Below are 17349 nucleotides of genomic sequence, written 5' to 3' on the forward strand. Positions count from 1 at the left end.
TTGTTTCCTTTTATGCCCTTAGGGCTTTTGAATACCGAATCATTTACTGAAGTTACTGTTTATGGTTCAGATACGACTGACAAATTTGATTGAAAAGGACATACATGGTCTTCGTGTTGAATTGAACAGTTTACTCATTAATTTACATATAAATGAGAAAATTTCCATTTACTTTAAATCAATTTACCTCCGCCCAGATTTGATTCCTATTTTGATTTCTATGAAAAGTCATAAGCAAACAAATGGAATTTACAATTTCAACTTTCAACAATAATTCAAGAATACTTCATTCAAGTGACATACATTTGAAGGTTGGTTTTTTCGTCGTGCCCTAGGTACGGAAAAAACGTCATTTTAATAATCCCTTTATGACATAATACCATCCGTTTTTTGCATTAATTTGCATCATCACGGTTGAAATGAACGAAATGGCAAAAATATTATTAAACGAATGTAGAACTTGTCAATTCGCAAAAATCCACATAAATTGAGAAGTACATTGTACAATTAGTTATTTTTAAGGCAGATTTTTTTCTTTGAGGTTGTCTCCCTTTTATTGGTAAATGGCTGTCTCCGCGTTTAATATGAAGAGTCAATACACAATTCGCTGTAGCCATCTGAAAGATATTTGTGTTTTGTTTTACAACATGAGCGATTAAAATTATGAGGACATGAGTTTTTGGAGTAATTGGCATTTAAAATTTAAAAGTTAATTAATATCACAATGTTATTCCACAGGAGTTTGAAATTCTATCCATAAAGCTAATCTAATGGCTAAATAAAAAAATACCCCTATTATATATATGGTATAAAGACTTACTAATATATAGGGGTAATTTTTTAGCCATTGGATTAACTTTATGGATAGAATTTCAAACTCCTGTGGTTATTCAAACCTTTACACTAGCTAATTCCTACGGATTTGTAGTCAAAATGTACCTAGATAAAAGCGTACACAATTCTCTTTTGCGAAAACATGATAAACAATATGTGTTTGTGAAACACTATGCCCCCCATATATTTAACCTTTAAACTTGAAGGATCAGCTTGGCCTTTTACCACTCAAAATGTGCAGCTCCATGAGATACACATGCATGACAAATATCAAGTTGCTATCTTCAATATTGCAAAAGTTATGGCCAATCTTAAAGTTATATATTTTATGGGAAATGGCCTCTCGCTTTTTAGATGAAGTAAAGTAAGTAAATGGCTGCGTGCCATGAAAATTAACCATGCAGCGTACCTTCTTTCTACAGTGACATAAAGGTGACATTCTCCCCTCTTTCTCATTTTATTTTCGTGCATATGTCGTGGGAAAGATGTCACCTCTATGCAACCGTATCTTTCCTTTTGGTGCGATTGTGCTTGGCGTTTCAATTACTAATTTAAGTTAAAATAAATATTCGTTGCTTAATATGAAACAGTTGGTAGCTTTGCGAGTTTTCACGAAAGCTTACATAAGATATATAATACGTCAGTTCTATAAATCAACTGTTGCGATAATAAAGTTTCTTTCTTTATAACATAGGTATTACTTGTATTGAAGTGTGTGTTATCAAAACGGATTTTTATATACTTGTTGGCATTTCTATGTGTAAGCATTGAGTCGAGAGGATGGTTTTCTACCATGTGCCGAGACTAAGCAGAATGTGTGACTCGGCAGCATTTCGTTACATTCTCTATTTGCTACCATTTGCAAATTCATTAAAGTGAAATCATGGGCATTTTTCACTGTTGAATTGAGCTGAAAAGAATTAACAGGTCAAAATAGTTTGTTAAAATGTGGTAACTGACCAATTATCTGCAACTCATCTTGCTACCAGTTGTTTATAAACAATATATGTTTATAAACAATATATTATATTTGACATTTTATATGACTCAGAGCCGTACCCAGGATTTTTTTACCTGGGGGGGGGGGCCAACCGGGAAGGGTTTGGGAGGGGTCCCCCCTCCCTATATATATACTTTTTTAATTTGGCACTTTGCAGGGTGAATTTTAATGCTTATAAAAACGTATTTTGTGATATGAATTAATAAAATATAACAAGTAAATCAGCACATTTCGGAAGTCTTAAACTTTAAACATTGGTGTGAATTCACAACAATATTAAAAGCTTTAGATTTCCGAAACTTACAGGTTTAAACTGACAATTATCCACATCAATTCTCGTATTGCTCCCACCATTTTTTCACAAATCAATAACGTCACAGGTTTTTTTAATCTGATTTTTTGGGAAAGACCTTGTCATTTTTGAGGAAAAAAAATGCGCGAAACGCCTAATATTTGGGGGAAATAATAAAAGTCTTAAATAATCAATTTAACATATTTTACTGTTTTCAAACAAATTCAAGGAAAGAGATGATTTAATTATACAATATTTTTCTACACTGGATCAGGTTAACTTATATAATGAGATCAATTTGTTGTTTCAATTTTCATTTTTTTACCAATGAGCCATTAATAGGTTGATATTACTCAATTTTCGGTACTCAATTATTTTAAATACTGAATTCTGCCAAATTCTTATCTGTTGCTCGGCAAATTTATGAATCTGTTTTTCTTTTTAACAAACATGTTAACTATCTCATCGTGGTCTTTTTCAGTGATTTCCTTTCAAATATTATAAGTACTTAGTTTGAATACCTTTGTCATTGTTTTTGTTCCGGTTCAAATTCAGGGCCCTATTCTCGATGCAAAAAGAATATATATTGGGATCTAAAAATTCCCAATAAAAGGTTTTAAAAAAGGGAAAAATACGTCTAGGGCCTTCTCAAAGAAGAAAAAAACTTGCGACGGCAATTATCAGACCATAGTCTACGAACTTCTGTAGCAGTTGCTTCCATTCGCTGCACGTATCAAAATACATGTTACATCAACCATCGATAGATGAAGCATTCATGATCACAATGGGGGACTGATCGGGGATGTGTGAACAAGGCGATAAGAAAACATTGCCTAGAGGCTTATCTCGATTGGCGAGCGTTTATCCCCTTGTTCATCAGGGACAATAAAACATAGCTGCTCTTTTGTTTTGAGGGAAAGTAAACTGTGGGCCCTTGCACGAGAGAAAAATTGCAGTGGGCCGATTATTTAAAAAAAATCATCGTTCGACAGCCAGCTGGGGGGGGGGCCCGGCTGGTAACGGGCCTGTGACTGTCCCAGTCGTCTGAGCCGAGCGGAACTGTCTTTTGTATTAGGATCGGAGCTAGTGTTCGCGTGTCGTCTGAATAGATATCGTTGCAGGAAAACGAATCATTTATGTCGTCAGTTGAAAAACGAAAGTACGGTTGATATTCAAATGCATTATTTTTCTCTTTCCGGGATATTGTTTTAGTTTTAGTATGCTGATGCTGCATTAACAAATATAAGTGTATATGAAGTGAAAACACCAAAAATAAACAACGGTTGCGATAGACACCTATAAACATAGCATATACCGTTAGATGCGTCTATTGTCATGACCTCATACAAGGAAATTTTCACACAGGTTGAACTCAAGGTAACTGCTTACGACAACTGGAAACGAATGTAGAATGTACTGTTCCCCATAAATTATGTCTAATGCTGTAGTTTAAACAAGGGACAAAATTGTCACAAAACCAGGTTTTCATTGTGAAAAAAAAATCTGATAAAGGGAGAAAACTCAAACTGAACTTTTGAAATGACCAAAAAAAATTAACCCCCTTTGTAAGTTTTTTTTTTTTTTTAAATCTATTTTTAGTCGTGGCGACCTTGACATTGGAGATATTGACGTGATTCTTTCGTGCGACACACCGTCCCATGATGGTGAACAAATGTGCCAAATGATTTTAAAATCTCACAATGAATGACATAGTTATGGCCAGGACAAGCTCATTTATGGCCATTTTTGACCTTTGAACTCAAAGTGTGACCTTGACCTTGGAGATATCGACGTAATTATTTCGCGCGACACACCGTCCAATGATGGTGAACAAATGTGCCAAATGATTTTAAAATCTGACGATGAACGACATAGTTATGGCTCGGACAAGCTCATTTACGGCCATTTTTGACCTTTGAACTCAAAGTGTGACCTTGACCTTGGAGATATCGACGTAATTATTTCGCGTGACACACCGTCCAATGATGGTGAACAAATGTGCCAAATGATTTTAAAATCTGACAATGAACGACATAGTTATGGCCCGGACAAGCTTATTCCGCCAGCCCGCCAGCCCGCCAGCCAGCCAGCCCGCCAGCCAGCCAGCCAGCCCGCCCGCATTCGCCAATCTAATAACCAGTTTTTTCCTTCGGAAAACCTGGTTAAAAAGCTACATTATTATTGTCCAGTACGCGTGTACACTGCATTTCTAAATGTACGATAAAGACAGATGCAATTTGAGCCAAATAGATCTACGTCTGGGTTTGCAAGCCCGTCTATGGTAAATAGCCTTATGACCAAAATCATATTAACCCATTTATGCCTAGTGGACTCTCCCATCCTTCTAAATTGGATCAATTTATTTCAAAAATTAGGGATGTCTAGTATATTTATTTCTATATTTAGAATATTTCTTACAGAAATTCCTTTAAGCAAGCAGCGCAGACCCAGATGAGACGCCGCATAATGCGGCGTGTCATCTTGGTCTAAGCTGTTTGCCAAGGCATTTTTTCTAGACGCTAGGCATAAATGGGTTAAAAGGTTTTTTCACATGACCATACAGGCGCTGACAAGAGGTAAATAATGTATCCATGACCACGTACATTTGTAATTAACCGTGACGCATGGGACCTGGGGAGTAAATCAAATTACCAATTCATATATGACGATATTACGTTTATTTAAATTCTTTTATCACAATCTGAAATATTGTAACAAGTAGAGCATGTAAACTATGTACATATACATCAAACGAAGAATACCGCGTGTAATCACGGGGCAAAGTTCAAATATATGACCGTAATAAGTAACAAAATGATCAGCACTCGGATAATTCATCATGAATTACATGAATATGGGCCGTGTTCTGTGAAAGTTAATGCATGTGCGTTAAGTGCCAGCCCACATTAGCCTGAGCAGTCAGCACAGGCTAATCAGGGACGACATTTTCCGCCTAATCTGGATTTTTGTTAAGACGAGACTTTCTTTAGAGAACATATCATAAAGCAGACTACGGTATAAAGGATAATCTGGAACGACACTCTTCGCACATGCATTATCCCCCCTTTTCACAGAGCACGGCTCAATTTTAATCAATTTAATAATTATATAAACAATAGATAGTACCAGACTTCTTAAACCAATAAAGCTTAATGCGAAAATACCCTTAAACTTCCAACTACGCGGACTTTGCATCGCATGTACACTCATATTGTAATACTCGGTCATATATCTTCCTGCATTTTGCTTGAAAAGCAACAGCTATTTATTTCAAAGTACACTTGCACTAAAATAAGAATTGCATGCTTTATACGACTTACTTTTTTATATAAAAGGTCAGATAAAACTTGAACATAAGAGAAGGTTCACTGGTATAAAATACCATTTAAAGCTTCAAACAAGATATGAAATACAAGTTTCTTAATTAGAAATAACAGCTTCGAATCGTCTCTGTTAGTGCTTTGTGATGCACATTTTCATAAATGAACCATGTATCCTTCGTGTATTTCTGATAAGACTTATTGGATACACATCCAAAGCATATAATTATAGTATCAGATTTTCAAATACAAACGCTATTTTGCGAAGTAATCTTGAAATAACATTAGTCTATAAAGACCATTCCGTTATGTGCATGAATAATACTTTAATGCTCTTGATCGCCAAATTAACGTATTATATTCAAGATGAAAGCTGCCATAGAACTATTCACATGCACACTTGTCCGCTCTTAAATAAAATGATATTCTAAGCTGCTTGATAAAGTTGAAGTTATCAGTGTTTCATGCAAACAACAATAATTTATAAAGAAAATAACATACTTGTATATCATATTCAATTACACAATATCAACAAGACAAAAGTAATATAATACGATTATATAATACCGTTTCCCCTTTAAAACACTTTAAGACTACAATGCAAATCTCTGTCGAATCTAGTAATGAGTACAGTCTCTTCTCTTCGTTTCACGAAAAGAGACACAACATTTTCATAAACACTACCGCAATACATGTAAATCATTGAAAACACTTATCAAACTGTGTTTCCATAAATCTACTAAACCCATTTATGAATAGTGGACTCTCCCATCCTTTTAAATTGGATCAATTTATTTCCAAAATTAGGGATTTCTACTATATTTATTTCTATATTTAGAATATTTCTTACAGAAATTCCTTTAAGCAAACAGCGCAGACCCTGATGAGACGCCGCATCATGCGGCTTCTAATCTGGGTCTAGGCTGTTTGCCAAGGCCTTTTTACATAGACATAAATGGGTTAAAACATCCTGAAACCAAGTTAGTACAATGTAGTGTCAATTAACATGACAGTCACATATTGTACAAACACGTATATAACTTTCTAACTAAATTAAACTAAGATGTATTCTTTTCAGTCCATATACTCGTAATATAGGTAATACATTTACAAAAACATTGCAATATGTTTATATATAAACTATACACAAACGAAAAACGCCCTTTTAATGTCAATACAGCATTTGGTTTTGCACTTTTTAAGTGTTTCATTATACATCTAACTATCGGTTACCAATATTATTATCATAGGAACACTGAATGTATCAAATCTACATACGAATCTGCATGGTTAACAACAAAATGGTCAGTCATACGGTGTTGCCACGATGGCAGACATGTTTGTAAGTGATATCTTAAAAGGAACATGGACTTAGGGGGAGTACAATATTCATGTGTAATGCACTCAGTCAAAGTTAACTCAACCACAGACTTCGAGTTCTGTTGTACAAAACACTGTTATTGTGCGTTTTTGGTTTTTACAGAGGTTAATCTGTTAACTGAACAACAGAAAGCCCAGTCCAAAAACGAAATATTTTCCCCCAAAGATGTCCGGCCACTACAAATCGTGAATATTACGCATGCGCACGGGAGTACCTATACAGTTGAGACATGCGCATAATGTACCTAATCTGTTTCCCTGCTTTAGGATTCTCCGTCGTAAGACAGCATTTCCCGCCAAAGTGGATAATCATGCATAATGAAGTCCCATTCCGTGAGGAATTTTTTATTGGCGAGTACGTTTTGATGTGATACGTTCCTCATCGACAACAACTGGTCACAGATCTGACAGAGGCGACGCGTAGGGTTCTTGTAAGTCTTGCTAATATAGTACTGCAGGCACTCAAGGAATTTTTCTTGAAGTGTCGCGATTTTGTGTGATTCTATGAGCGGACATCGATCTGAAATGATATAACAGTATTCGTGGTGATTATTAACAAATATATCAATTACACAACTTTGACAAATTTATGCGTTAGATTTCGTGGATATTCATAAATAAATGATTTCTGTATACATATCTAGACCTTATTGCCTAGCGCCGGTATTTATACTATACTAAAGCATACGAGTTTTTCTATATTTAATTGCACTAGCTACATCAGCGTTCTAAACAACTGACGACGAAACACACGATAATAAAGGACGTATAATCTCTCGACGTGGTCATTTTGATGTAGCTAAGTGCGCATCGCCTTACTAACGTTTAAACTAAGAACGTAAGTAAACAGAGAACAAACACAAGATAAAGGCGGTAAGTGACCTAAATCTCGCCGAGAGGGCGTAATCATCGCACAAACATTCAAGGGCTAGATGTCATCGACCCTCTCACTGCCAATGCTATATACATTAATATTCAAATTTCGATTTCGATGTCCGGTAAGTTTATCATCCGGATTAAAACGCTCTTGATTATTATGAATGTTATTAAAATGTTATTAATTAAATTAATGAACAATTCTAACGTTTTCAGAGTACTGTTAATTGCGTACAATTAATACTTAAATAACATATTTACATAAATTATCAAATAGAATACAGTTCATGTATATGAATAAGGAATGCCTCTATGGAACAGGCTAACACGTGTCTATTGCATGACCCGAGGAAGCAGTGAACTTTGCGTTCGACAACTTGTAGTCCGAGTTGCGAAACTTTTTTTCACTTCGAACTACTTTTGTAAATCTTAAGCAAACAGGTTTAAGGTCGAGTTTCATTCGTGTGTACCATAGCACGTACTCCTCCAATTTGCTTTATGTTGTATCGGCAAACAACCCATTTATATTTACCTAATTGTGCGGCACCTAATGATAGTGCCACTGTGCGGGCAAAACTCAATGAAGAACTGTGCGCCCATACGACTTAACGGAGATCAAAATTTCATAATGCAACTTTACCCACTAATTGGTGGAATAAAACATTAATCTCAACCATAATCAAGTGGTGTATTGGTGTATGTACCTATATTAAATTTCTTACATAATACTTAGGACTGTTGAGTCTACTGAAAAAGTCAATTGCTTACAACTACCTAGGCATAAAGCATTGAAGATCTACAATGTATATAGAGTATAAACTTAAGAAACCCTGATCTTTACAAAAACCCACAACAGCATGCATATCCAGAAGTAGGAGTAAAACCTAAGTATGTATAGCTTGCGAGGAGCAAGCAAACATAATTATTTCTATTGCCATTTTTTTCTTGCAGTCGCCTGCATATATATTATAAAGGCGGCGATATGAGATTTTACAAACGTCATTATACCCCCTCTCTGGCGCTCTGCAGCTATGTTCAAGGGCAAATATATCGGGAATTTGTTGATGATTGGGCATGACGCTCACAAATCATTATAGTATGGGGATAATATTACAAGTTCAATGAACTCGATTGATATGGCATTACAACAGACAGACGGACCAAAAACCGATCGACAGAAGAGTTCCAATATACCATCTTCATGCTGAAAGTAAAACAAAATGAAACGTTCGCATCCGTACCTGTGTATGTGAGAACAATAAGGCGGATAAGTGCTATTTCTTCCAGAGTATAGCGCATGGCTTGCATTTTCTCCGCCATGTTGAACATGTTGTCCATGAGATCGGCATCAAAGAATTTGCAGCACTCGGCCTTAGTGGACTTAAGCGAGCCGTCCCAGCTACTCGTGACGCCAAGCTGATTGTTGTACAACATGAAGTTGCCCATCATCCAGAACTCGAAGTGGGACGCTGTGAATGGGAAACAGACACGTTTTTATTTAAATTATACAATACTGCTCACGGGGATATCCATCACATCAAAAGGCGAATATTCGAATGCCGATTTTGGTATTCGTTATCATCCCTATTTGCGAAGATTTAAAATTCTTGTAGTTACAAAAGTAATCGACGTTGCATGCACCTGGAAAGGACACTGTGACTGCATCGAGAGAACCACATTTAAACTAGATTAAGTCGATATGGTCATCAAAATTCGATAAATATATTATGAAACATTTTATGAAGCCGTTCGAAAGACTCACCATAAGTATAGAACAACTGTTCCCATAGGAAACAAACAGTCTATATTGATCTTTTAGAGTATTTTATCAAAGAACTGGATATCGGATACTTTCATAACTGAGTAAAAATGAACAGCTATAACCGAATCCGAATTGTATATTTTTTTCTCGCAGAGAATATTATTATTTTCGTACGAATGGTAACAAATATATAGTAGGGACAAGTTTTTGCTCGGCCTTTTGTAAAGATGAGTTTCAAATTTCAGCCTAGATAAGCCCAGCTATCGCCTCAGGCGAACGCTTGTGAATAAACTAGAATTCACATTGCCAGGTTGTTCAAACAGAGTATTTTCCCACCGTTTTATAGATAGCTCAGTGTCAAATAACGTTGCTCATGCATATAAATGCAAAATTTTCCATTGTCTTAGAAAATGAGGTTAAACTCGAAGCATAACGATGCAATTATTGTCCTACAGCAGTTAAACCATAACTTATATTTAAACGATGTGTAAATAGACATGCTCCGCGATTCTATCGCTCAAGTTGAAACTAACATTTGTTGAATGTTTTAGCAACCCAAATCCTTTCCTGCAATAACGTAAAGGTCTTTAACCGACTGTCACATAAAACCTCCCGATCGATGGAATATAAGTCGTTCACTTACATGTGTACTTTGATCTATATACCTTTCAACAATTTTGCGACATCCTTGGGGTTCAGCGTTTTGAAGCCGGGGACGAGCTTGGCGAAGTTGACGTACTGTGCGATGGTTTCCTCCATAGAGCGGCCCTTCTTGTTAAAGAGGCTCAGGCGGTCGTCGAGGTCAAGGCCGGTCTCGGCGAAGATCTGTTGGAACTCCTCCGTGCTCACACGACCGCTTATCAGCTCCCCGAACACCGCCTCCTTCTGTGTGTATTCAGCCTGGGCAAGGGACAGATCGGATATTAAACAAAACGTGTAGTGCATCTGGCTGGAGAAATGGAACTGGAGAGACTGGTATTTTTTGAATTGCTAATTTGCTTTTTAAGTAATTTATTCGTGGGGACATGCGATTACCTCATTGTATTTTAGTACATACTAGATATACTATGCGCTTATTTTGAAATCAAATAAAACTAAGTTATATTTACAAAAATACACAATGCCTCACAGTATTCCCGCAATTTCTACTTTGAGTGAGAAACCACTGTCTATTTAACTATCTAACGCGAGCCACTTTTAATGACAAGACACTATGTAATGCAAGCCGCGTTTAAGCCATGTAACTCACAAAGATCTTGTACTGGACCTCCTGCAGGGCGTTTGTGTACTGCTTCTTCAGATTGGGGTATACGGCTTCTTGGCAGGACATGATGGCGTCAATCAGAAGCTCGAGCTCTGGGTTCTGTTGGTAAACCGGGACCTCTTCCATTTCTACGTAGATCGTGGGCGACATTTGCGGGGAATAGCTTGTGGCGCTCACGCCGTCATCAATAGAAGTGTTCTGTCCATCGTCTGACGCCATCGCTGTAACGTCATCTAGATTGACACTGCGTGAATTGCCGTCCGAACTATCCGATAAGTGATTACGGCCCAGCTCTGAAAGACATACATTAAATATATAATTCATCTACAATCAACAGTTAAACATCTTCATAGTTTATTGAAGGACATACACAAAGCAGGTACAAATTATTTTAATGTACAATTTAAATGGCATTGTGCTTTTAAAAGTGCACTGAAAGAACTTGCATGTAGTTATATAGATACGTACGGGATACGCTAAGCAATCCATCGAACACGTCAAAGCTGAATCCGTCATCATCCATTGACGTAATTTCCTCAATGACGGTGTCGTCTAAGCGTTGACGTTTAACGGCTGTTGAGACGACGTCTGACGCCTCGCGCGCCTTTGCCTCCAGGATTGCCTGGGTACGTATGGCAATGGAATAGCGACCGCGTCTGACACCTGTACCCGATGGTAGTTAAACAACACATAAATACGAGCATAAACACTTGGAGACTGTTCTAACGCATTACTTTTCAAACTTGAATATCTCTGTTATGAGTTAAGATTTTGATTTTGAACAGAAAAGTCTTCAAGTGCATTTTATGCCAATAATTTTTTTTTTCACAATAACAACATAAACTGCTAATAAAACATAACTGACAAAATCTTAATTATATAACATTTAAATAAAAATTAACGTCTTTAGTTGAAAATCTGGCATTGTGTTTGTACCTCTATGATAATGTAATTATTTTCGGGTTATTCTAAAACAAAACCACGCATGTCGCCGTGTGCTCATTAACTTCAATATGTGCGGCCTTTGTTAATCGCTTACCCCCTTTGGACATTCCTAGTTCGATACATTTCTTCAGCCGACAGGCCGAGCAGTTTCCCAGTTTCTTGTCCGTTATGACACAGTTGTCGTCCTTGATACACTTGTAGTTGTGCTGGTGAATCAATGCGCGTCGAAAAAAAGCCTGGTAAATTAAGACAAAAGGCAAATATAAGATAGCATTATAATACATTCCTTTACAGCCATGGTCAATTAGAGATGAATCATAAGGGGAAAGCCTTTTCCTAGCCTCATGCGGCGTCTCATCTGGGTCTACGCTGTTTGCCAAGGCCTTTTTTCTAGACGCTAGGCATGAATGGGTTAATGTACTGCATGCCATCACTTGACATATAAAATAATGTGAATAATGTTTCTATCTTTTAAATAAAGTATCGGGTCATTTTTCTAACTGCAGTGAAGTATGCAAGAAATCATGGTTTATCTGTATCAAATTGTATTCGTAACCCAGTACATCATGTGTTAAGTGAACCCCTAAATCAGCCCTTTAGAGTCAACACTCAGTATGGTGCGCTCGTGCTGATGCAGTAAACGCCGCGCGTCCAGTAGGAACACGTGCAGTATTAGCATTGTACTTAGTTATTTGTCTATGGGTTTTCAGTGCACATAAACTGGTTTCAAGTTTCATATACCCATGATTGTAAAAATGTCACGATTTAACATAGTAAACCTAAATTTTTTTACTCTTCGCGAGTGGCTTGTGTCGCTTTATTACGGTTATTAATAATTCAATGACAGTTTACGATGTCAACAAGCTGAAAATAAAACCTCACTAGATTATTTATTTATTTGCTCTCTATAATATATATACGAATGGGCCACTGTAGTCATATTGACAATTGACTCTTTTGTATACGTACTTTGCACGCTTCGCATGTAATGACACCAAAGTGATAACCGGTGGCCACGCCGTTGCAGACTTTGCACGGCGGAAGTGGTATTGAAGTGTATGACGAGGCACCGGAAGAACCCCGATGCGCTCTCTTTGAGCCACCCGTCTTCCGTTTGCGACTCGACGTCATTTCTAAGGATTCGCCGATATCCGGCACCACAAGATCGTCCATCGATTGGTCCATCAGATCCATCAGGCGTTGTTTATCAGCTCGGTAATGATCGTCGGTGAATGAGCTCTTCCGATAAGGAGATGCCGTACTATCCCAAGTGAAGCTTGCCTCTTGTTTCTCGACTGCGTAGCCACTGAAATTATATGTATTGCTAATGGTATGTTCATAATACGGACTACTAACATAGTGAGTAAACGAGTAGTCCGAATTGAAGTCTTCGTAGTCCAGTCCGTGCTCGATCTTCATAGCTTGCTGAATTAATCCCTCGAAACTATCGCTCGCACCCCCGACGGGTACCTGACCATACTCCGCATAATCCTGTGGCTCGGTTTTTATGAAACTCGGTGAGATCATTATGTCTCTATTTTGCGACTAAGAATGCAAGTAAATGCAAGTCAATTAAAACTATGTCTTGTCACAAGGTGAATGTCACATGAACTATCACATGTTGTGAAACATTATCGCATTTTATCGGGCTCTAACGGAGCCGTTATCAGTATTTATTTCTGATCCAAAAGGGGTTTGTAAATCTGACCCATTTCACTACTTCGCGCAACCGGAGTCACGCGAATAATACTGATACGTCTACACGCGTCGGGGAGCTTTGGACGGTACTGGACTTTTAACTGAATAGGCAAATAGCGGGATCTCCGGGCAACAGTACTGCACCTATTGCTACCCGTATAGCCCTATACTGATTATCCTACTGCTACTACTGCTGCTGCTATTGCTGCTGCTGCTGCTACTGCTACTGCTACTGCTACTACTACTACTACTACTACTACTACTACTACTACTACTACTACTACTGCTGCTGCTGCTGCTGCTGCTATTGCTGCTACTACTGCTATTGCTGCTGATGCTACTATTCCTACTCATACGACAACTACTTTAACTACTGCTACTGATGCTCCTTCTCCCTATTCTGTTTATATAAAGCTCATCAAAACGAGAACACACGAGAAATAAAACCATGACAGCTTAGACGTATAAACAATACATGTATATGGTTGCGATTTATTTTGTCAAAACGTATATTGAGTTCTTTTAGATATACATGGTAGTCTTAACAGCGATACCGTATCTAAATGCATCGCAAACAGTCATGGCATACATATATGTGCAGAATTGTGACCAATATTGTATGTGACGTCGTCCTTATCAAGTCCCTTTAAAGACCACATGGTCCACCTAACTTCCTTTGCCATCGACGCGACGACATCCTTGTCAAGTCTCTTAAAAGAGAACAGGGTCCTTAGTCATCATCACGAAGAGATCCTTATCAAGTCCCTTAAAAGACCACAGGGTCCACTTAGCTGCCTTCGCCATCGACGCGACGACATCATTATCAAGTCCCTAAAAAGACCACATGGTCTACTTAGCTCCCTTTATCATCAACGCGAAGAAATCCTTGTCAAGTCCCTTAAAAGACCACATGGTCCACTATATAAGCTCCCTTTGCCATCGACGCGACGACATCCTTATCAAGTCCCTTAAAACACCGAAGGGCCCACTTAGCTCCCTTTACCATCGGCGCTGGAAACACCAGCATTCATTGTGCATACGGTTAATAAACCACCAAAGAGCGTTAGCTAGTTTCAGTTATATTATATAATACTATTATAATTAAAAAGAAAACTCTTATGCTGAAAGGCGGACAGATATACCATACTATTCACCCTGTTAATAATGACATTGAAGTAATACTGGCCATATAATGCGAGTCGTACTGGCTATTCACGCCACGCCCCCAATATTGACACTAACCGGCGATTTTGAATCGTTTGTTCCGAAATTATTTTTAGCAAAATAATACACAATTCCAATAATCAATTTATTGAAAAGTAATTAAAACTTCTACCACTGAACAGTGCTTAGTTAAAAATGTTATGAAAGTAATACAACTGACCGGCAAGATATGTAATACAGTTACATTGCAAGTACTTACATTTACAATAATCCGATCTTGCAACAGTTAGTAACTTAAATGAAAAAAGCACAGCTTGCAATTTCTGCCCATGTATTTAACAAATATAATGATAACTCGTATACCCCGTCCAAGGGATTAAACACTACCGCACTTAGTGTTACGAAACCTACCATGAGGCTCCTCATGGGAAAAAATAGAAAGCTAGGACGCTGTATTGAGTGTGTTATTGGCTAATGATTGATCACGCTATACTGAGCTCATTGGGGGCAAATGTTTGCCTAGTGCACTCCTTGTTGCTACAAGATTCATTATTTTTTTAAGTATGCTTTTAATTCATATATATAAGCCTATGTGACAATCATGGTATTTGTTTTCCATGTGTAAGGCATTATTGTGTTGCGTGAATCGTTAATTTAGTATGTTCCCCCATAGATGCATATTAAATCTTTTCCCTTAAGTAAAATTACTTATGACTGTTGCATACTATCATGAATGTTTAAAATTGTATGAATCTGAATCTTTAAACCAAATCACACAGATAGCGTTTAGCGTGTCACGTGAACCAGAAAGGCTCGCAAACTAAGTACTCATGCTAGGTCAACTAAATATAGAATTACGCTGTTCCAGCTTTTATAGTCTAATAGTATGTGTTCGAGCGTGAGAAAATTATTCACCATACTGTAATATTTGATCAACCAGATGAGTTATACTTCAAATGTCAAATTATTATTTATTCCTAGCGAACTGATTACGTCTGATTGGGCGATTAAACAATAGTGTGTTAAACTTAAGTAAACAAAATGTAAGTACCAACTGTTTACATGTGCGCGTCAACGTTCGCAACGTGCAGCCCCAATATTAATTTTAAAGGTGCCTATCCACAGATTTTGACTGTGTATTGAAGTTTGCCGTTAAATGCTTTATATTGATAAATGTAAACATTGAGTCAAAAAAAGATCCAGTAAAAACGAGAATAAAATTAGGAAAAGTAACCCTCCACTGGGCTCGAACCACTGACCTATTCAGTAAAAGTCTATCGCTTAGACCACTCGGCCATCCGTGCTTATACCACGAGTTATACATTTTATACTGTAAAGAGAACTCTCCAAATTATTCAATCCTTTCGCGTTGCAACGCTTTATAATTTTCGGGTTTTGAAATCGTCAAAAGATGCATCTAATGGATATTTTAGAGCATTGTAAATGTTCACTATTACTGTTTCCTCAAAAATCATATCTACAACAAAACTTTGTGAATCTGAAACAATTTTTTTTACTTTTGTCAATTAACCAAAACGTGAAAAGGCCCCTTTAACGGATCCACAAACACACTAATTAAATAACTACACGTGTATGAACATATATTCAATTGTTCTTAGTTTAAAATCGATAAGAAAATAATGTAATAAACATACAGTTAACATAAACCGTGCTATCCGGGAAGATTTAAATATGCATGGATTAAAGTATTCCCACGCTTGGTACAACTTATATCCTTGAAACTATACTATAATTTCTAGGACCGGGGCTCAATGCGGGGTGTTTACTCACGCTCTCTACAACGTGCTAGTTTGCTCCTAACAACGTGATAGCACGGGTGGTCTACAGCTCGTGTTATGTTACCCATGCACACGAACGACGAAAAAAGCTCCGGTAAACTAAATCACAGAACGTCTTCAAACATATTTTCTTATATAACTTAATTAATCAGAAAACATATCAGCTACAATTACGCAACACACGTATATGATCGGGTTGCTCTTGGGAGTTTATATTACCTGACAAACGGTTGCAAAAGCATAACTGTACATCTTCATAATATATCACAAATGTTATAGTGGGTGTGGTGAACAAATACGTGAAATTACTGTAATTGCATGCAATAGATGAAACAGTCGGCTTCAAGAAACCAAATACTCTATGGTATTATATTATAATTATCACGAGATTAAAGAAAGTTTGTAAAGTAAGTCTAAAAACAATAACCAGTTATTAAAATTAAAATGTATTTTATTTTCATTTGCAATAGGTGAGGTCAAGTTTCAGATATCTTCCAATCATGCAATCTTTGTACACAGGATAGGTAGTAAACTTTGATAATAATGAAGATTCCTCAAAATTTTCTGATTTTAATATAAGATCTATATGAAAATTTAAAATCCGAATCTTTTGCTCAGTGACATAAATATGCAGCGGACAACAACAACAACAAACTTCCGGCATGACTTAAGCCAGACTTTAGATAAAACAATGTTTCGCAACAGCATACTAGCGCTCCACAATCTCTACGAAAAGCTGTCGTTCATTGCTCACATACGATCTCTGCCATCACAAGAAAATCCTACAAGATTTGGTGGGATTTTATTTTATTGGTTTCACAGTATTATATTATGAAATGTAGTATCATTTTCGTTTGTATTTTGAAAAAATGTGTATAAGTTTAGGTTTATAATACAAAATTAATTATCTTAATAAAAATAAAATAACAAATGTAATAATTATTACTGTACCACGTGGTTAGACTATTATCACGTGATTGGTTATGAAGGCAGAGATTTGATCCAGCTATGATGG

General features: G+C 37.0%; 1 protein-coding gene and 1 long non-coding RNA gene across 3 annotated transcripts; both read right to left on the bottom strand.

Annotated features, from left to right (window-relative positions):
• Positions 1-3653: 3653 nt before the first annotated feature.
• Positions 3654-4290, bottom strand: LOC127865796 (uncharacterized). Its single transcript, XR_008042770.1, has 2 exons — positions 4040-4290; positions 3654-3877 (listed from the first exon to the last, which is right to left on the bottom strand). It is a non-coding gene; the product is annotated as an uncharacterized LOC127865796 (long non-coding RNA).
• A 499-nt stretch (positions 4291-4789) lies between these two features.
• LOC127832657 (vitamin D3 receptor A-like) lies at positions 4790-14940 on the bottom strand. Of its 2 annotated transcripts, XM_052358278.1 has the most exons (8): positions 14795-14940; positions 12643-12979; positions 11768-11909; positions 11197-11391; positions 10714-11021; positions 10130-10364; positions 8944-9171; positions 4790-7346 (listed from the first exon to the last, which is right to left on the bottom strand). In XM_052358278.1, the coding sequence occupies exons 2-8, from the start codon at positions 12865-12867 to the stop codon at positions 7090-7092; spliced, it is 1590 nt and encodes a 529-aa protein (XP_052214238.1). In that variant the 5' UTR covers positions 12868-12979; positions 14795-14940; the 3' UTR covers positions 4790-7089. The 2 variants fall into 2 exon arrangements, with proteins under 2 accessions (XP_052214238.1, XP_052214233.1); XM_052358273.1 differs by lacking the exon at positions 14795-14940 and having other exon boundaries at positions 12643-13376.
• Positions 14941-17349: the final 2409 nt, after the last annotated feature.

Source organism: Dreissena polymorpha, chromosome 1, assembly GCF_020536995.1.
Source record: "Dreissena polymorpha isolate Duluth1 chromosome 1, UMN_Dpol_1.0, whole genome shotgun sequence".
Classification (NCBI taxonomy): Eukaryota; Metazoa; Mollusca; class Bivalvia; order Myida; family Dreissenidae; genus Dreissena; species Dreissena polymorpha.